Source organism: Dipodascopsis tothii (genome assembly GCF_038497935.1).
Source record: "Dipodascopsis tothii strain CBS 759.85 unplaced genomic scaffold V1510scaffold_33, whole genome shotgun sequence".
Taxonomy (NCBI): Eukaryota; Fungi; Ascomycota; class Lipomycetes; order Lipomycetales; family Lipomycetaceae; genus Neoaidaea; species Neoaidaea tothii.
The window spans coordinates 40097-59389 of record NW_027118017.1 but is presented as its reverse complement, the minus strand read 5'-3'; the positions used below and the strand labels follow the sequence as shown (position 1 = coordinate 59389).

Below are 19293 nucleotides of genomic sequence, written 5' to 3'. Positions count from 1 at the left end.
GTCGACGGCGTCCTGCCTGGGTCTGGGCCGTACTCTGGCGGTCCCTGTGGTCGGTGTGCCTGGTGTCGGGCCGTCCGCGATCCCCGCCGCTACGCGGTTTGCTGCTATTCTTTGGTCTGCCATGGGCCCTGCGCGGCCGATCTGGGTCAAAAGCGTCTCCGAAGGTCGTCTAGACGTCCGCTCGTGTCTGCCGTCTTCAGCGGCGCTAAGGGAGCTCGAATCTGGCTATCGCAATATTTCCGCGTCGCGGCAGTCTAGGTTCGCTGGGCCTGTCGATCGTTGGGATGTTGCCGCGATATTTCGGGACGCTGGGAGGGACCGCAGTGGTCGCCAAATATCGCGTTGCGGTTTCTCTACCTTTGATTTACCCAACGAGAAAATTTTGACGACCACGCTGAGACCGTCGAGCCAGCAGCCGACAGATTACAGCCAGAACAGGCAGCGACGATGATAATCGGGCTTTAACCAGTGCGGACTAGTGTTCTACTACAGTACAGCGTCTTGCGACTAGGTGGTAGCGATGGCGGACTTCACGTTTGCAGAGCTGTTGGGGCTCGATGGCAGCGGATTCAAAGACGACGACTACTTTCCCATGGGCGATCTGCTAGCGGCTGCGGCGGGCGAGAAGGCCGCGGCGACCGATTCCGCGGAGGCTGACGCCGACGCCGACGCCGACGCCGACATGGACGGTGACGGGGACGGTGACGGGGCGGATGGAGCCGAGGGCACCGAGAGTGGCGGCCGGCGCGGACAGAAGGGCGGCAAGCGGCGGACGTCGGGTGCGGTGAGCAAGCCGCATCGGCGGCCGCACCGCAAGTCGCGCAACGGGTGCGATACGTGCAAGCGGCGGCGCGTCAAGGTAGGTGGTGACGGGGGCCGGGCTAACGGCAGTGCGACGAGCGGCGGCCCATCTGCAACAACTGCGTGCACCTGTCGCTCAAGTGCTCGTTCCAGACGGCGTTCTCGGAGATCTCGGCGGCGTTCGGGCTGTGCAACGACAACAACGCGGGCACCTGCAGCAGCGGCCCGCAGCGGATCTGCGCCGACAGTTTTGTGTACCAGGGGCTGTACCAGATGAGCTCTGCGTCGGCGAACCTCGGGGCGGCGCCGCAGGGCCTCGACCTGATAGACATGCAGCTGATGCACTACTACTCGTCCTCGGTGTTCTCGACCATCAACCCCATGGACTCGCGCGCGTACAAGCTGTGGGGCGAGATCGTGCCGTCGGTGGCGTTCCAGAACCCGCCGGTGCTGCATGCGCTTCTAGCGTTCACGGGCACGTACATGGCGCAGAACTCGTCGATTAAGAAAGAGATCTTCGAGGCGCGCGCGACCGTGCACCGCTGCGAGGCGCTGCGGCTCCTGGGCGAGCAGCTGCAGGAGATGACGCCGCAGAAGGCCGACAGCCTGCTGGCGACGGCGTACCTGCTGTTCACGGACGCGCTGGCGAACACGACGCGGCCGACGAACGAGTCGTTCACGCCGACGTACTTCATCTTCTCCGAGACGTGGGTGCAGCTGGCGCGCGGCATGTTCAGCCTGATCAAGATCGTGTGGCCGCTGCGCCCGGACAGCATCTTCTCGACCATGTTCACCGAGTTCAGCCGGGAGCTGCCCATCACCAAGAACAAGCTCAACTTGGAGTCGGCGATCGACGTCATTCGGCCGATGTCGCTGAAGCAGGAGCTCACGCGCCAGATCCGGTCGAAGCTGATGAAGAACAAGAAGCGCCCGGCGCCCGAGCCCGAGCCGAAGCCGGCCGAGCCCGAGGACCTGAGCACGAGCACGCCGCAGCCGTCGCGGCCGAGCACAACGGGCCTGGGCTCGGGCTTCGGCTCGTTCCCTGGCTTGGGCTCGTTCCCCAGCCTCGGCTCGTTCGGCTCGTTCTCCGGCCTCGGCTCGTTCGGCGGCCTCGGCTCGGGCTCGTCCTCGGGGCCGTCGTTCTTCTCGTCGGCGCCCGCCGCCGAGCCCGCGCCTCCTGCCGACGCCACGCCCGGCATCGACTACGACGAAGACGACTTCGCCGACATTTGCCCGGTCTCGCCCGACTGCTGGTACTACCAGCCGCTCTTCCTGCTCGCGCGCATGAAGGAGTACGGTCTCAACGACCCGCGCATGATCATGATGGCAGTCAGCTTCCTCGGCCTCATGTCGCGCCGTTTCCTGACCTACATCAACAACGGCGACCTGATAGCCAAGCGCATCGTGGCCGAGTTCTACCGCATCTTCCGGTTCTACTGCCAGCACAAGTTCACGGAGGTGTGGTGGCTCAAGAGCATGATCAATGCCCAGGAAATGACAATCGAGTAGGGCTCTGCTCTGCAACAGACGAGATTTGAACACATGGCGAACTGATATATTTTGAGACCTCACCACTTATTTTTGGTTTTCTTTTCTTCTGTCTTTTGCTTCTTCTCTTCTCTGATTCTTATGACTACACGTTATTCTTGGCTAGGAGTTTTTTGATATTTGAGTGTACAGTACCTTGAGGCTTATAAATTTTTTGTTGATGACTGCCGTAGACGCGTAGCGATCCACCAGGCCGCTGGCTGAGGAAGTGCTGATGTGAGCCGCATCCCGTGCGGCTCGTTGGCCAGCCTGCCGGAGCGGACACGTTGCACCGCGCAGTCGACGCAGGGGCAAGTTTGGTGTATGCCAGTGCGTGGATGGCGCCACTGCAGTGGACGGTGCCAGTGCAGTGGATGTGCGCCAGCGTCATGGACGTGCGCCAGTGCAGTGGACCGACCCAACTCTAGCGTCACCGCGAAAACCCAACCGCGAATTTTGTCGTTTGGTCTCCCATCCACGACGTCCGACTTCAACCAACGATGTCTGCACGCACAGCGGCCGTACGGGCCAGACAGACATGGGTACGGACACCGCGGGCCACCAATGGATGGCCGGTCGGCAGCACACAGCGCGCTGCGCGCGGCATTCGCTGCTTGGCCGCCGAAACCCAGCGCCGTTGGACCAGCTCGACCTCGTCGCTGCGCAGCTCCGCCGGCAGCGCGCCGCCGCGCGGCACCACGTCGTCCGCCGAAGAGCTGTCGCACTTTGGCGAGCTGGCGGCCACATGGTGGGACACGAACGGGTCGTCGCGGCTGCTACACAAGATGAACCCGATCCGGCTCGAGTTCATGTTTGGCACCATGGCCAACTACTCGATCCCGGGGCTATCGCGGACTAGCGAGCTGGAGGTGCTCGATGTCGGCTGCGGCGGCGGGATTCTGTCCGAGTCGCTGGCGCGACTGCCGACGGTCAAAACGGTGACGGGGATCGATCTGTCGCCGGAGGTGATCCGGGTCGCCCGCGAGCACAAGAGCCGGGACCCTGCGCTGTTCGAGCAGCGGGACGGCCGGGACGTGCTCGAGTACGAGCTGCGGTCGATCACGGACCTGGCGCCCGGCAGCGAGAAGCAGTACGACGTGGTGACGCTGATGGAGATGCTGGAGCACGTGCCGAACCCGGCGCTGGTGCTCGCCGAAGCGGCCGCCCGCGTCCGGCCCGGCGGCTGGATCTTCCTCTCGACGATCAACCGCACGGCGGTCAGCTACCTGACCACGATCCTCGCCGCGGAGCACATCCTCGGAATCGTGCCGCGCGGGACACACACGTGGGCCAAGTACATCAACGCCAGCGAGCTGCGCGAGTGGTTCGACGGCCACGTCGACGATGGCCGGTGGGACGTCGTCAGCGTGCAGGGCTGTCTCTACGTGCCGTTCGCCGGGTGGAAGCTGGGCGGGTCGCCGACGCTGGGCAACTACTTCCTCGCCGCGCGCAAGACATAGTGTAAATGCATTCTAGCCGTCTCTAGGCGGCGGCCTCCTTGACGCCTTCCTTGGCCTCAGGCACCGGCTCGTCGACAAACGTCGGCATGGCGTCGTCGGCCAGGTAGCTCGGCATGCCCTCCTCGGCGCCCATGCCCTCGAAGTTCATCTCCTCGCCCAGCGCCTCGAGCTCGGCGTCGAGCTCGCCCTCGGAGATGTCGTCGGGCAGCGCGTACGACCGCGCCATGGTGTCCTGGAGCTCGGCAGACATGTCCAGCAGGTCCTCCATCTCGTCCTGGATGGCCTCGATCTTGTCGATGTTGATCTTGCCGTACTGCTTCTTGAGCTCCTTGTTGGCCTCCTTCATGGCGTCCACGGTCGTCATCACGTTACGCAGGTTGCTGGTCGTCATCGACGCCTGCTCCATGTTCCAGCTCTGCGTCTGGAGCGAGTCCTTCTGGGCCTCGATCATCTTGCGCTGGCGCAGGAGCTTGATGGCCTTCTGCCGCAGCGCCTGCTTGCCGGGCCCGTCGCTCATCCGCGCGATCTTCTGCTGGTAGACCGAGAGCTCCGAGTTAAGCTTGGACAGCTTGACGTCGAGCGACGAGATCCTCGTGTCGAGCTGGCGTCAGCGCCGCGCGCGCCGGACTTACGTTCGCCATGGCATCGTCAAGCGTCGGCTTGGGCACCGCCTTCTTGCTCCCAAAAATCCGGTTCATCGTGCTGGTGTGGGTACGGCCGGTGACGACGGCCTGTCGGGAAACGCCGGTGTTGGGCGCTGACGCAGCGGGGCGGGCCTGCTGAGTCAGCCGGCCGGCGTACGCGTTTACCCGGCGCGGCGCGTGCGCCGTTACCCGGCGCGGAGCCGCTGACTCATCCCGGGCCGATGCTGACTGCTCTTTGTCAGCCGCGCCCGGCCCTGACTCAGCGCTCCACCCGCCGGAACATTTCTCTCGGCAAAATTTCAAACAGCCGAAGACGCAATTGACATGTCGGAGTTCAGTCCGATCGCAGAGGCTGTCGAGGCGTTCGGTAAGTGAGCCTGCCGATGCCCCGGCCCGACTGACCCCAGCCCGCGGCGAGTTCCTGGTCGTCATGGACGACGAGAGCCGCGAGAACGAGGGCGACCTGATTATCGCCGCCGAGCACGCGACCACTGAGAAGATGGCGTTCCTGGTGCGGCACTCGTCTGGCTACGTGTGCGCGCCCCTGACGAACGCGCGCGCCGAGGAGCTCGGCCTGACGTACATGGTGCCGAACCGCTCGGACAAGCAGGGCACGGCCTACACGATCACGGTCGATTTCCGCGACGGCACCACCACGGGCATCTCCGCGCACGACCGTGGGCTGACCTGCCGCATGCTCGCCGACGGCTCGGCCGGCGGCGACGACTTCATGAAGCCCGGCCACGTGCTGCCGCTGCGCGCCGTGGACGGCGGCGTGCTCCAGCGCCGCGGACACACCGAGGCAGCCGTGGACCTGTGCAAGCTGGCCAAGCTGGCCCCAGTGGGCGTGATCTGCGAGATCGTGCGTGACGAGGACGGGCTGATGGCCCGCACCGACGACTGCGTCGCTTTTGGCAAGAAGCACGGCCTCAAGGTCATCACGATTGATGCGCTGGTCGAGTACATCAAGGCCACGGCGGCCTAAGCCGCTGTACATAGGTACATTGAATATGATACATTAAGGAGCGGCCGCGACGAGGGTCTCGATCTCGTCGACACCGATCGGCTCCCAGGACAGCTTGACGCCGCCGTCTGTGTGGACGCGCTCTTGCATCCAGAGGATGTCGTCGTCGAAGTAGCAGACGATGCCGCCAACTCCAGACGTTTTGGCGGTGATGCGGTAGAGGGGGACGCCGAGAACCTCGTGGGCGCGGCGCATAGGGATGAAAAGCAGGTCCTGCTCGAGGCAAAAGTCCTCGACGACGTCCTTGAGTGTGCTGATGACGGCGTGGTCATGGTCGGGTCCCGGGGAGGGCGCCGCGGAGGCGGCTGCGGACGCGGCTGCGGACGCGGCTGCAGACGCGGCTGCAGACGCAGCGGCCGACGCCGCCGCGGACGTCGTGCTCCGTCGCAGCGTCGCCTCCAGCTTGCGCTCGACGTCCGCAATCACGTCGTCCATGGCGCTGCCCAGATACGGGATCCACGGGTTGATCCACTCCTCCGGCGAGAGATGCGCCCGCCGCTTGCTCTGCACGCTCGGATTCCACTCGTGAACCGCGTTCCGCAACCGCGGCAGCACCACAGTCTGCAGCAGCTGGCTCTCGAGGAACGATGGCAAGACGTCGTGCCACGCCTCGAGCAGTAGGATCAGGCTAGCTGGCGCCTGCACGTCCCAGCGCGCGTTGAGCACAGATCGCACGCGCGGCAGCCATACTGCCACCAGCATGCTTTCAAACAGCGACGCCTTGTTCTTCCGGCGCCAGCCGGCTGGCCGGTCGAGCAGCTCCTCGGTACGCCCCTTGCGTGGCCGCACGCGCAGGATCGGCCGCCACCGGCTGAAGCTTGCGCACATAAACTCCGGGTCCTCGAGCGGGTCCCAGCCGACGACGGCCTGGCGGTACATCGGGTGGATCGCGGCCACAGCCAGGTCGTCCAGCCGGTGGCGCTCGATCTCGGGCTCGTAGTCGCGCTGCAGCTCCTCAAGCACGGCGCCGACGGGCGCAAAGTCCGCCTCGACCACATCGCCGTCCCGCGGAGCCAGCGCCAGCGCCCGCAGCCGCTCGCCGATCGCCGCGATCTCGCCTAGCCGCGCCAGCGCCTGTGTCTCGTCTTCTATGCTCGCCCGCATCCGACCCTCCTCCATGACGCTGTACTTCTTCCGGCTCTGAAGCGTCTCCCATTCCTCCGTGAACGTCTCTAGATACCGCCGCGCGTTCTCGGCGACCCGCGCCTGCTTCTCGCGCTCAATGTCGCGCGACGTCTGAAACCCGCTGAGGTCGCCGACCGTCCGCGCCTCCGGACCAGTCATGTCCACGATCGACTTCCAGTACTGCGGAATCGCCAGCCCCGACGCCTCCATCTCCTCGACCGTCTTGTATGTCACCTTGCGCTTGCGCGGCTGCGGCCGCCCGGCCGCCGGCGACCCGCTCTTGCGCTTGGCCGCCCGCGGCTCGGCGTCCGAGTCCTCGTCGCTGGTGTCGGGCGCGATTTCGCCGCGCCGTTTGGCCTCGGCGATCTCGCTCCGCGACTTCTCCTTGATGCCGCCCACTCCGAGGCCTTTTGGCCGCAGGCTCTGCTCAACCGGGTTCACTATGCCCTGGCCATGACTGCCGAGGCCCTGTCCGGCCTTGTAGCCCATCTTTTCGAGCATCTTCGCGCCGAGGCCGTAGTTCACCGCCTTCTTGCCGCCAGCGGCGGCCTGCCGCGCCGCCAGAAACGACGTGCGCGGCTTGGGCCGCCCGGCGCCGTTGCCAGAGTCTGCCATGTCGGCGGTCGCCTGTGGGCAGACCGGGAGACGCCGGTGTTTGGTAGAATGTTTGGTAGGATGTTTGGTAGACTGATCCAGCGTGCGGCGCAAAATTCGACGCAGCCGCAGTAATGCGTGCGCGCGGCGCTGCCGCGTTTGTGCCCTATCTGTCCGCGCCCCGCGCCACCGCGCGTGCACGCGTGTCAAGCGGCGGTCGCGGCCGCGACGGCGCTGCCGCCATGGCGAACAAGTACTACTCGCTCGACGACATCCTGACGGACGGCCAGGTAGGACCGGTGGGCAGGCAGAAGCCGTCCGCGGTCGGCGGCGCTGACGAGCCAGAAAGTGCCGGTCACGTTCAACCTGACGGTGCCCGGCATGGGCTACCTTGACGACAACTCGACTGCGAACGCGCCGGTACGTGGCTGTGCGCGGAAACACGGCTGCCCGCAGTGGCTGACGACTGCGGCTGGCCGGTCGTGCGTGCGGCGCTGACCCCAGGCCAGATCAAGGAGGGCACGCGGCTCGAGCTGCCGCTATGGATGGCCGAAATCCTCGCCATCTCGTGAGTACGCGCGCCAGCCACGGCTGACGCCAGCGGCGTGTCCGAGGACACCGAAGACGGGTTCGTGACGCTCGGAAACCCGCCGCAGTTCGCCAACAAGGTGCTCAATGCGCTCAAATCGGACGCGACCAGCGTCGATCTGCGCTCGCAGAGCGCCATGTTCTACCGGCTGGCCGAGCGGTGGCTGTCGATGGTCCAGGACGACGACCTGGCCACGGTGCTGCTGGAGGTACGCCGCAGGCGGGCACGCTGACGCAGACGCTCAAAAAACGCGCCGCCGAGCTGCGGGACCACGCCCACAACCCCCGCAGCGCGCTCATCGGCGACCAGCAGGACTTCCTCGGCAAGCTCGACGAGACCGAGGTGCTACGTAAGTGCGCGCGTGGATGCACTGACGCAGTATTCCGGACCGCGCACGACTCGTCCAAGGAGTTCAAGAGCTGGCTCAACTCGGTCAAATAGTAATCAAAGCAAGTTTCTACTCAGGCGCTTTTCTGGGACGACGGCGAGGCGTCGTCGTCGGCGCTCTCGATGTCGATCTCGGCAAACTCGACGGCCTCCTCGTACATGTCGGCCATGGCGCGGGCGATGGACTCGGTCTCGGTCTTGATGACGTTGCCGAACTTCTTGCGCGGCTTCTTGCCGCCGTTGTTGGACGGGTCCCAGATCGGATGCGACGCGTTGGCGTAGACGAGCGAGTTTTTGTAGTACCAGTCGACGATGTATTCGTCGACGAGGGGCACGATCGCGCGGATGGAAGTGCCGCCGACAAAGGAGATGCTGGCCTTGACGCGCTCCTTGACTTCGCGGTGGCCCATGAGGTAGACGAGACCAGCGCAGGCGTCGCCGGCGCCGATGAAGATGATGTTGCGGACGTCCGTCAGCTCAAGGTAGTTGTCCCAGATGTACAGACAGAGGTCCTGCACGGCGTTCTGGGCATTGTACTGGTCGTCCTGAGGTCAGCGCGGCCGAAGGGATACATACGTCGACGCCGGTGAGGAACCCGGGCACGTTCACGTCGATGAACGAGAACTTTTTCTCGGCGGCCCAGTCGATGTACCGGCCGGACGAGTCGCGCAGCAGGCACTCGTGCAGGTTGAGCTGGCCTGTCGTCGGGTTGATGTCCGCACTCACGTCCGGCGGGTCGTGCACGTATAAAATGATGGTCTCGGCGGTGTGGAAGTTGGGCATGCACAGCACCTGGTCGCGGAACGAGGCCGAGATCCGCTCGCGGAAGATCGGCAGCATGGTCATCTGGTACTTTTCGAACAGCTGCACGCTCTGGTAGCCGCGCAAGATGTCTGCGGTCAGCGGGCCCGGGGAAACACGTACCGTGGAGCCGCTCGACGGCGACGCCGCCGTCGGGGTCCTTGACCGCTGTGCCAATGCGCATGCACTGCCAGTACTTCGCCTGCGTGCGCACGACGCGGTCGACGACCTCGACCGCGTCCGGCTGCGCGTAGACGCTGCTGAGCGTCGGCGGCGCCTCGCCCAGGAGCACCTTGGTCACGGCCAGCGCCGAGTTCGCGGTCGAGTCGAGGTTGTACCCGCCCTCGAGCGCGACCGCCAGCCGGCCGTTGGCCAGCGACTTGAGCTGGTGCGTCATATGGCCGTACGCGGCAGGCGTCACAAAGCAGCCGCCGATCTGGTCGCCGGCAGCAGCATCGAAGCCGGCCGAGACTGGCGTTAGACCGTCCGTGTGTGTACTTACTGATCACCAGATCGGGCCCGTACTCCTGTCCGATCGGCATCACCACGCGCTGGAACGCGTACAGGTAGTCACCGTCTTGCATGCCGCCGTTGCGCCACGGTATGTTGACCGAGAAACCCTTTCCGGGGCCCTCGCCGCACTTGTCGTAGTTGCCGAACGAGCTGCCCGGGTAGAACTTTGCGTTCTCGTACCGGTGCAGCGACACGTATAGCACGCGCGGATCGTCGTAGAACGCGCGTTGCGTGCCGTTGCCGTGGTGGACGTCCCTGTCGTCAGCGAGTCCGCGCGCGGCCGTACCAGTCCAGGATCATGATCTTCTTGACCTTATCGGGATACGCCTCGAGCAGCACCTTGCACGCCACGGCGACGTTGCCAAACATGCAGAATCCGGCAGGCTTGTCGGGCTCGGCGTGGTGGCCGGGCGGGCGCACGACCGCGAAAGCGTTGCGCACGGCGCCGTTCACAATCGCCTTGGTCGTGTCGATGACGCCGCCGCAGGCCAGCTTGGCCGAAAAGAACGACTCCTTGTTGAAGTACACCGAGTCGCCGTTCTCGGTCTCCTCCATGAGCTCGTCCTGGGTCATGGCCGTCGTGCGCTCGAGAAAATCCCAGTGCGCGGCGTTGTGGACGAGAGTGACTTCGTCTTTGGTGGCCTCACGGGCCGGAATGTACTGCATCACGTCGCCAATCTTGCCAGTCGCACTCGACCCGTTGTAGTCCACCAGCCCGGCCTCGGCCAGCGCTTTGTAGACGCGGTAAATTCGCCGGGGGTCCTCTGGATGGGGGTCTGTGTAGTCGTAGACGCTGGCCGAGAGCTTGGCATGATACCGCATCCGCATGTCGTAGCAGAGCCCGGTCTTGTGGGACGTGTACGGCAGCGACGTCTCAAGCGGCACCGTCTGCGGCGGCACGAGCACTTCCTGTTCCAGCTCCTTGTCGATGGCGCTCAATTCTTCCGTGTAGTCGCGCTTAACCTCAACGCCGTCGGCGGCCGGCGACGACATCTCGACGCCGACCATGGCCTCGCCATTGGCAGTGCCGTCGACTGCGGCGTCTGGACTGCGCACAGAGTCCATCTGGAGGTCAGCGGGGTCTGCAAACGCGCGGGAGTGCGGATCGCGGTGAATCAGCGCGGCACGGAGGGGCCGGCGACCGCGAGACCACCGGATCGGCGTCACCGGGCGCGCGCACGCGGCTGAGGACAGGCGCGGGCGACACTCATATCCTGCCCACCACGTACACCGCCCAAGCCCGCACAACACGCGTGGCCGGCGGCAATCCGTGTGCCGTTCGGTTGCCGGTTCGCGCGCCTGCGCGGCCACACACACCTACCTGAGAGTACAGCAAACGGTCAGTCGCGCGCGGTTCAAAGTCTGCCTGCCGGCGAAGTCCTGCGACACTCGCCCTCGGTCTGGAGAGGATGAATTGGTCCGCCCGGGCCTGATCAGCTCTGGTGTCGGCAAGGACGACGTTGGCGAGGATTCTCGACGCGCGAGCCGCGCGGCGCGACGGTTATGCGGCAAACGCTGCATGCTGCGCACCGAACATGAGTTACCCTGCTAGAAAATTACCCGACCGTACCATGCCACGCGATGTGGCTGGTGAGTTACCCGGCCCGTCGATCAGCCGCCGCTACCGGCCGCGCCGGAGATGAGCGCCTGCAGGACTCCAGGAGGCCGGCGCGCGCCGCCGCGACCCTGGCTCGGCTGGGCGTCCGCGCAACGGCCAGCACCCCTGCGACTGCCAGTGCAATGGGCCGGTCTCGACCAGACCCGTGCACCGGAATAGCACGCGTCGCAGCTACAACAAAGAATTGATGTCGTTCTGCGTCCATCAAGAACGCAGAAGATCTAAAGTTCATTTGAAGATCGGTAGATACAGATTTTCTTTTTTCTCAGTCCAGGCCAGCTACCGCGTGCGGTCTATCAAAGATCGATGCGGTATAAGTTTCATACTGGACAGAAACTTCCCGAGGAAAAAGCAGAAATTCGACGCGACGCTTAAGCCGAGTCGACACCAGCCATGTAGACGACGAGGTCAACAACACGGGCCGAGTAGCCGAACTCGTTGTCGTACCACGAGACGAGCTTGACGAAGTTGTCGTTCAGCGAGATACCGGCCTTGGCGTCGAAGATCGACGAGTGCGAGTCGCCGATGAAGTCCTGCGACACAACGTCGTCCTCGGTGTAGCCGAGGATTCCCTTGTAGGGGCCCTCAGCGGCCTTCTTGATGACGGCCTTGATGGTGTCGTACGACGCAGCCTTCTCGAGGCGGACAGTCAGGTCGACAACCGAGACGTCGGTGGTGGGGACACGCATCGACATACCGGTGAGCTTGCCGTTCAGGGCGGGGATGACCTTGCCGACAGCCTTGGCAGCACCAGTCGACGAAGGGATGATGTTGCCCGAGGCGGTACGGCCACCACGCCAGTCCTTGTTCGAGGGACCGTCAACGGTCTTCTGGGTGGCAGTGATCGAGTGGACGGTGGTCATCAGACCCTCGACAATGCCGAAGTTGTCGTTGATGACCTTGGCCAGGGGAGCCAGGCAGTTGGTCGTGCACGAGGCGTTCGAGACGACCTTGTACTCGGGCTTGTAGGCGTCAAGGTTGACTCCGCACACGAACATGGGGGCGTCACCCGAGGGAGCCGAAATGATGACCTTCTTGGCACCACCCTTCAGGTGAGCCGAGGCCTTGTCGACGGTGGTGAAGACACCGGTCGACTCAACGACGTAGTCAGCGCCGACCGAGCCCCACGGGATGGCGCTGGGGTCGCGCTCACCGAAGCACTTGATGGTCTTGCCGTTGATCACCAGCGCACCGTCGGTGAACTCGACGTCGCCCTTGAAGCGACCGTGGGTCGAGTCGTACTTGAACATGTACGCAGCGTAGTGAGGCTCAATGAAGGGGTCGTTGAAGGCAACGACCTCGACGTCGTCGCGCAGGAGGGCATTGCGGAAGACCTGAGGTCAGCTCGCCCGGTGGGAGCACACTTACAATGCGGCCAATGCGGCCAAATCCGTTGATTCCGATCTTGACAACCATTTTGAAGAGCTTAGAGAAGTTTTACCAGACTTGATTATCGGTGGGGAAGAAAGAGAGGGAAAAGACAAGAATTATATAGGCGGCGGAGCGCCCAGGCGCCGTCAAGGACGGCCAATGCGATACCATCCTGATCTCTCGGATACCCTAATGGTCGAGTTAGGACAAACAGAGTTTGCGCCCATTTAGAAGAACGACGAAGGCCAGCCATGAAAGAAGCACTATTAGATTAGCATGTGCAGGTGTGGCTAAGTAAGTTGTGTCATAGCAGGTGTGGCGTAACCCAACAAGAAAAAGTACGCACACCTGGTTGGGCCCGCGGTACCTGGTACACCCCCGGTACGGTAGCGCCGGAACACGACGTTAGTCACACCTGCGCCACACACCTGCCTGCCGCACGCGCCACAGTGCCCCGCCGCCGTAACCCCAGTGCGCTGGGCCGACCCGGCGCTCCGGGCCACGGCCAAGCGGGCGCATCGCTAGGGGCACTGTAGTACCACTGTCGTGGTGTACAGCACGCAGCCGCGGCGTACGACCGCGTGAAACGTGTCCTGCTGGCTTGCGGCGTCGGCGTTGCGTCCACCAACGCCGCACCGCCGATGGTCACAGGGTACGGCCATATGGGACTTGGCCGGCGGAGAAAACGCGCGCGCATCTCCGCCGCCACCGACCGCTCCCCTCCGGGGGGACGACGTGCGCGGGCGGGCCCTCCAAGACTGTTGGACCACCGCGGCGGTGCAATGACGAAACAGGCAGTCTGAGCGCCCGGGTAACCGTGCCCTGATAGCCTTCTCTGGCTGGATCAACAAAATTCCAGCCTTAGTGCGCCGGCGTGCTCGGACGGTCCGGCAGCGCGGGCCGGTCGGCGACAGCCGCCGCTCGCAAAATGCCGCAGCCAACGTGGCCGCGGCCGCCGTCCCAATTGCGCCGGCGCGGCGGCCTGGCCGACGGCTGCTTTACACTTTGGCTAGCACGCAGCTAGGGGCCGCTAACGCTCTCCAGAATTTATAATCCTATGAGCGCTGTTGCCCAGGGCCAGAGGTTTGCCAAGTGCGGTAAACCCAGACGGCGCCAGCCTAGGGCGAAAATTTTCTTCCCTGGGGTTCTCCACCGAGGCCGTTTGCGCTGTCCGTAAGATAAGCGGCTGCCGAGGCGACTGCCACGGCCGAAGGTCAAGGGCGTCGGCGGCGGCCGGCAGGTGTGGCATGGCGCGCTGGGCAGACATGCAGCTGCGCAGGCGGCGTGCGGCGTCGCGATCACGCCTGCATCAGCTGCGGCCGGCCGCCGGCGGCAGATCTAGCGCGACCGCCGCCCGGTTGGTACTGCCCGCTGGTAGCTCTAAACGATCGATTGTCCCGCTGGCCAATGGCCGCTCGGCCGCGGCCGCACTTGGCCCGCCGTGTGTGTTTGCTGGACCTGGCCTGCAGCTCGGCTGGGACACCCGTGACACCCGGGGCCCCGGTCGCGGGGGGAGGGGCGTCCGCGGCCCCCCCCGGCAGACCTTGTCGGCTTTAGTGGTCACAGTCACCATCCTCCGCGTATCCATCACTCCAGCAAAAGTTGCTGTCATTTGAGCTCGCAAGCGCAGCGCCGCGGCGAGCGGAAAGAGACGCGACAGATGTGTAGCATATGTGTCGCGTAGCGCGTGATATCGCACCACAAACGCCACATTATGCGCTCGTGCGGCGCGCCGGTTTCTCCCAACACAAGCGAGCACGGATCTCATCGGGCGATCGATCTCGGAAGACGGTAAACAATCATTATTGTTCGCTCCGAGCGCCTTCCCCGCAAAATTGGTAATCACATTCTCTAGTTTCTCGGTAAGGCGCACGGAGCGGAGGTGGCCACGCATTTTTCCGTCCCATTTTCGTAGCCCGCGTGCTCGTGCACGCTTTTGTCCGGCCCCGCGCCTCGCTCCGACCCCGGCCGAGTCTGGCGGCTGTCCCTAGTTGCACACCCTTCCGGCAGCCACCCGGTTGACATTTGCCTTCTTTCCGGGGTCATTGGTGGTTCCCCGCGCTGGCTCCGGTAACGCCACTAAGCTCTTGGTTCCTTCTTTCCGCCGCTACCCCGGACAAATGCATTGCCCTAGTCGGAAGTCTGGCCAATGGCCCACGCCGGAATGCGCTCGGCTTCTTGGTCCACACCACTGCTGAGCCACACCCGTCGCTTCCCGGTCTCCGTCCCCGCCACGCCGGCTCCCGCCGGCTCCCCCGCCGGGAGAGTCCGCTTGCACCGCCGTAGCCAGATCCGTCCGGCGACTGCTCCGCACGGCTACCCATCCACCTGCCATCTCTGTCTAGCGTCGTACCCGCGCCGCCGTTCTCGTACATGGTACCGCCGCCCTCCGGTATATGCCCCGTGCGCCGCCTTGACGGCGGACTCGCGCCGATCCTGCGACTCGTCGCGTCCGACGCGGACCCGGACGCGGGCGTTGTCCCGGACGCGGCGCCGACGTGGCCCCGGACACTCCCCGACATACTCCCAACGCACCCCGGCTGCTCCCATCGGAAGCTTGCATCCTCCGGCTTCCCCCATATGCGCTGCCCCTCACGCCCGCTGCCCCGAGACGTCGCCGAGGGCGAGCGGGGGGAGGGGGGACACATAGTGACGGAAGATCACGGTGGCGGAATTCGGCTATATTGTTGTTTCTACGAAATGCGAATACACTTGCTGCGGCAGGGACAACTACCCGCTGCGGCTTGGTCTGGCATTGCTTGGGCCAACGCTTCGGCGATATATCGGCATCCCACTTCCAGCTATAAAGCCTGCATCGTCCGGATCCTCCTACGCAACCGTCAGCAAGTTCATGTGATATTGAGTAGGCCGCTGTTGTCACGAGAGTGCCTACAAGCGGCTGTGTGTCGTTGCTGGGCTGCGGGCGTACGGGTGCGGCTCGGCAACATCTCGGCGAATTTATGTGTAGCTACTAAACTTAGGGCCTTCCCTTCGTCCTCCCGCCAGTCTGTGAGGCGGCACACATCGTTCCGACGCACTACCCGATACTTTTTCGTGCCCGCTTATGCGAGTGCGAGTGACATAGGGCCCAAAAGTAGAGTTCTCACGCGTTGATGCGAGACGCACGCGATGTCGACAAGAGAACTGCAGCTGAGTCGACTCAGTCACAGCAAAAAAAAAAATATTGCGATGTCTGTGGATCGAACACAGGACCTTCAGATGTCTAGAACTGAAGTCGAACTTCAGTCTGACGCTCTCCCAACTGAGCTAACCCCGCAAGAATTGAAAATTGAATGCAGCAAGAATCTTAATACCACATGTAGTCACGTGAATTTCAAAGTTACGCATCCCGCACTGCTCCCGCTCCGCGCTTCGCATACTTCCGGTGTCCCACACTCGAACACGGTTCTGCTGCAACGGCAGACGACAATACACTGCAGAAGCAGCTCGTCGTTCAGAAACGGGTTTTTTATTTTATTCTTTTTATTTTATTGACATTTTTCCAAACAGTAACCGGCTACACGCTGATACCAATACAATTAAGACCGGCTACTGCCTGCCTAGATCTCATTTTTACTCGCAGGGGAGCAGAACAGTTCCCACAGGCGGCGGGTTGTAGTCAATGAAGTACTCAACCGTACAGTCACCAATACACTTGAGCAGGTAGCCATTGGCCGAGCCAGCGTTACACTTGCTGGCGGTGGCCCAGGCGTAACCACCACGAGTAAGAGTAACAGTGTCAAGAAGGTCACCGGTGGCCGGGTGGTCGTTCCAGGTGGCGTCCTCAGTGAAGGTACCCTCGAGCTCGTAGATCTCGATACGAGTGTCACCCTCAAGGTAGTAGGGGAAAGTGATCGGGTTGTCGGGGAAGTTGAACTTCAGGACACACTCGCCAGTGTAGGTGCTGGGCACGTCGTACTCAAGGAGAACGTCCTGCTCGCTGTCACCCGACTTGGTGATGTTAGCCCAGTACTGAGTTCCGAGGGAAGTGTCGGGGTACTGGTTGTTGATCGGAACGATCAGGTTGGGGTAGATCGAGGTGCTGGCAGCGCACGAAGACGACGAGGTCGACGAGACAGGGGTCGACGAGGTGGTAGTGGCCGGAACCGACGACGAAGCCGGAGTAGGGGTCACCGACTCGGTGGTAGCAACGGTCGCGGTGGTAGCAACGGTAGCGGTCGTGGCAGTCTCAACCGTCTTGGTCAGGTAGACAGTCGAGGTGGTACCCGAGGCCGAGACAACGGTAGTGTAGACAGTGGCAGTCGAGCCGTAGATGACGGTGGTCGGAACGACGACAGTCGAGCCCGACACAACGGTAGCAGTCGACGCCTCGACAACGGTAGTAGGAACGACAACAGTCGAACCCGAGACAATAGTGGCAGTCGAGGCCTCAACAACAGTAGTCGGGACGACGGCAGTCGACTCCTCAACAACAGTGGTCGGGACGACAGCGGTCGATGCCTCGACAACGGTGGTCGGGACAACAACGGTGCTGTACAGAGTGGTACCCGAGATGATAGTGGTGGGGACAACAGCCGACGAGACCTCAACGTCGATCGAGGTCTTCACGACGGTAGCCGTAGCAGCGCTGTACTCAGTCTCGGTGGCCGAGACGGTCACGGTGGTCGGGACGGCCGCGCTCTTGGTAACGTAGACAGTGTCAGCCGACTCAGAGACGGCGGTGACGGTAACAGTCTCGACCGAAGCCGAAGGCACAACGGTAACAGTCTCAACCGAGGCCGAGCCGGTGACGGTGACGGTCTCAACCGAGGCCGAGCCGGCAACGGTAACAGTCTCAACCGAGGCCGAGCCAGTGACAGTCGCAGTCGAGCCGGTGCACGACTCAGTGACAGTGACGGTACCGGCCTCGCCGGTAACAGTGACAGTCGACGCCTCGCCAGTGACAGTGACGGTGGAGGCCTCAGTGACAGTCGACACGGCCGTGCTGACAACGGTCGACGCAGAGCAGCTGCCCGAAGTGCAGTAGGCGTTTCCAAGAATGAGGTCGATCGGCTTGCAAGCCGAGTCCGAGATGCTCTTGACGTAGATGTTGGACTGGTTCTCAACACCGGTGTCGCAAGCGTAGAAGGTGGACGAGCCGTTGTAGGTCAGGTAGTCACCCGAGGTGCAGAATCCGTAGGGGGTGGCCGTGTCCTGGAGCGCAGCAGTGCACTCAAACTGATGGTAAGGAGTGACGTAGCAAGGACGACCGTAGATGTCCTGCAGGGTTCCATTGCTGGCAGAAGTGAGCGTCAGGCAAGTAGTCGAGTTGCCAGTGCGGATCTGACCGTCGTAGATCTGACCCAGCGAGGTGCGGATCTGACCGTCAGAGATCTGGCCGAGCGCGCTCGTGTTAGCCGACAGCGAGAACTTGTCGGGGAACGAGCAGTCGGCCAGGACCGCCGGAACGGCGGCAGCCACGAGGGCAGCAATAGTTCTGTACTGCATCTTCAATTGACGAGCACTACTCGGAAACGAATGGCTTGGCAATTACAGAGACAAGCCTGCGGGGAGGGTCTGCGTTTTTATACCCGCGGCGGCTGGCCAAGAATAGAAACAGGTACATGTCGGGTCTAGATGGCTGCGAGCGGCTCGTTCGAGTGCGCAGCCTAATTCGTGTCTGCTCGGACTCGAGGCTCAGGAGATTCCGCCGGTCGGCTCACGAAACCCGCGCACGATTTCGTTCAAGAGTAACGGCTGCAGCAACTTTGCCGTGCCGAGCTAAACTAGTGCTTGCACCAGCAACAGGAGCTATACAAGGGCCAAATAGTGCATGCATCTAGGCTTCAACAGGCAAGCTCCGCAGCAATCACTTTAGAGAATTGTCGTACTAGCACTCTCACGGCCGCAGCCTGATAATAATAGACAGGTAGTGCTGGTGACGGCACCAAAATTAGCCAGCCTGGTGAGACAGCATCAAACTACAGTTTGCTCAGCCGTACGTGCATTGGACCCGCGGTGGTACCTCCGACGATGTCAATTGGTTGAGAAGCGGGGCGACCGGCTAGACGGGTACACTTGACACCGAGGTCGGGATATCGAGCCGGCCGAAGTGCAAAGTGGAGTTTTTGGGTGTGCTAGCGGTCGACAGTTGCTAGAACTCTTTGCGTGTCAAAATGCGGCTGTGCCCCCGACCACCGTTGAGCCAACGCTCTGGGGGCCGCGATGGGTTGCGCGGCAGTCACCACACGCGTTCTGGCGCCAATCGCATGTCGGCTCACCACTGTCGGCGTCTGCTGGCGTGGCCACCCAGTCGAACGCTTCACCGGGGCGGGGCGCGGGAACATAAGGCGGTGGTAGACGTATTGCCGTGACGTAATGCCGCAAGGTTTTTTTTTAGCTGAGCAATTTAGGTTAGGCTCTGTTCCTGACCTAAACCCAATCGGTGGCAGATCACAGCTCCTGTGGCCCAACAGATTGGTGCTGCGCCAGGCTGCGGCCAGGCTGCGGCCAGACCCCGACAGTAGCAAGTCAGTAGAAGCTTGTGGCCCACAAGATTATGGTCGCACCTTTGAGGTGGTCGACCGGACCTATCGTGACTAGGCTGTACTGCAGCGCTTATGCGGCGGTCAGCGTGGCCGGCCCGTTGTGGATGCGCGTGCGTAACGCACTAGCGCTAAGTTCTGTGATCGATCGTAGCCCCTCGCGACGGCCGTTTGGGTGGCCGCAGTCTGCAGTTGCTTTGTGACTCGGGCGGTCGATAAGACGCGCGTTTACAGCGACTGGGCCGCCCCCCTCCCCTGAGAGATGCGCGTCGCGGACGTGGCCACTGAGACAATCTCATCGAGGGCAGCTGCAGGCCATGTTCGAGTCGCGCTCGTACAGCCTGCTTGACGCAC

The 19293-nt window shown here is 63.1% G+C and overlaps 10 protein-coding genes and 1 non-coding gene across 11 annotated transcripts; 5 read left to right on the top strand and 6 right to left on the bottom strand.

Annotated features, from left to right (window-relative positions):
- Positions 1–29: 29 nt before the first annotated feature.
- V1510DRAFT_421938 (uncharacterized protein) lies at positions 30–2514 on the top strand. Its single transcript, XM_066934704.1, has 3 exons — positions 30–859; positions 892–1729; positions 1916–2514. Exons 1-3 carry the CDS (start codon positions 521–523, stop codon positions 2308–2310), a joined length of 1572 nt encoding a protein of 523 aa, XP_066787174.1. The 5' UTR covers positions 30–520; the 3' UTR covers positions 2311–2514.
- V1510DRAFT_421935 (hexaprenyldihydroxybenzoate methyltransferase mitochondrial precursor) lies at positions 2515–3894 on the top strand. The gene has a single exon (XM_066934703.1). The coding sequence runs from the start codon at positions 2829–2831 to the stop codon at positions 3786–3788; it is 960 nt and encodes a 319-aa protein (XP_066787173.1). The 5' UTR covers positions 2515–2828; the 3' UTR covers positions 3789–3894.
- V1510DRAFT_421934 (Snf7 family) lies at positions 3784–4525 on the bottom strand. The gene is made up of 2 exons (XM_066934702.1): positions 4421–4525; positions 3784–4389 (listed from the first exon to the last, which is right to left on the bottom strand). Exons 1-2 carry the CDS (start codon positions 4484–4486, stop codon positions 3811–3813), a joined length of 645 nt encoding a protein of 214 aa, XP_066787172.1. The 5' UTR covers positions 4487–4525; the 3' UTR covers positions 3784–3810.
- A 101-nt stretch (positions 4526–4626) lies between these two features.
- On the top strand, positions 4627–5591 carry V1510DRAFT_398469 (3,4-dihydroxy-2-butanone 4-phosphate synthase). The gene is made up of 2 exons (XM_066931923.1): positions 4627–4799; positions 4840–5591. The coding sequence occupies exons 1-2, from the start codon at positions 4757–4759 to the stop codon at positions 5415–5417; spliced, it is 621 nt and encodes a 206-aa protein (XP_066787171.1). The 5' UTR covers positions 4627–4756; the 3' UTR covers positions 5418–5591.
- On the bottom strand, positions 5342–7398 carry V1510DRAFT_421931 (GC-rich sequence DNA-binding factor-like protein-domain-containing protein). The gene has a single exon (XM_066934701.1). It carries the CDS (start codon positions 7194–7196, stop codon positions 5451–5453), a length of 1746 nt encoding a protein of 581 aa, XP_066787170.1. The 5' UTR covers positions 7197–7398; the 3' UTR covers positions 5342–5450.
- Positions 7386–8232, top strand: V1510DRAFT_421926 (DNA replication complex GINS protein-like protein psf3). The gene is made up of 6 exons (XM_066934700.1): positions 7386–7465; positions 7521–7595; positions 7685–7743; positions 7777–7972; positions 8002–8113; positions 8144–8232. The coding sequence occupies exons 1-6, from the start codon at positions 7418–7420 to the stop codon at positions 8203–8205; spliced, it is 552 nt and encodes a 183-aa protein (XP_066787169.1). The 5' UTR covers positions 7386–7417; the 3' UTR covers positions 8206–8232.
- V1510DRAFT_244261 (uncharacterized protein) lies at positions 8064–10916 on the bottom strand. The gene is made up of 6 exons (XM_066930551.1): positions 10787–10916; positions 9752–10530; positions 9455–9720; positions 9076–9423; positions 8728–9044; positions 8064–8696 (listed from the first exon to the last, which is right to left on the bottom strand). The coding sequence occupies exons 2-6, from the start codon at positions 10528–10530 to the stop codon at positions 8226–8228; spliced, it is 2181 nt and encodes a 726-aa protein (XP_066787168.1). The 5' UTR covers positions 10787–10916; the 3' UTR covers positions 8064–8225.
- A 538-nt stretch (positions 10917–11454) lies between these two features.
- V1510DRAFT_369366 (uncharacterized protein) lies at positions 11455–12499 on the bottom strand (the record flags this gene model as incomplete). The annotated part of the gene is made up of 2 exons (XM_066931393.1): positions 11455–12417; positions 12452–12499. 2 exons carry the CDS (start codon positions 12497–12499, stop codon positions 11455–11457), a joined length of 1011 nt encoding a protein of 336 aa, XP_066787167.1.
- A 2088-nt stretch (positions 12500–14587) lies between these two features.
- Positions 14588–15797, top strand: V1510DRAFT_243981 (uncharacterized protein). Its single transcript, XM_066930550.1, has one exon. It carries the CDS (start codon positions 14828–14830, stop codon positions 15566–15568), a length of 741 nt encoding a protein of 246 aa, XP_066787166.1. The 5' UTR covers positions 14588–14827; the 3' UTR covers positions 15569–15797.
- Positions 15640–15731, bottom strand: V1510DRAFT_t232. Its single transcript has one exon. It is a non-coding gene; the product is annotated as a tRNA-Phe (tRNA).
- A 230-nt stretch (positions 15798–16027) lies between the features above and the next one.
- V1510DRAFT_369338 (ubiquitin 3 binding protein But2 C-terminal domain-containing protein) lies at positions 16028–17902 on the bottom strand (the record flags this gene model as incomplete). Its single annotated transcript, XM_066931390.1, has 2 exons — positions 16028–16591; positions 16826–17902. 2 exons carry the CDS (start codon positions 17900–17902, stop codon positions 16028–16030), a joined length of 1641 nt encoding a protein of 546 aa, XP_066787165.1.
- Positions 17903–19293: the final 1391 nt, after the last annotated feature.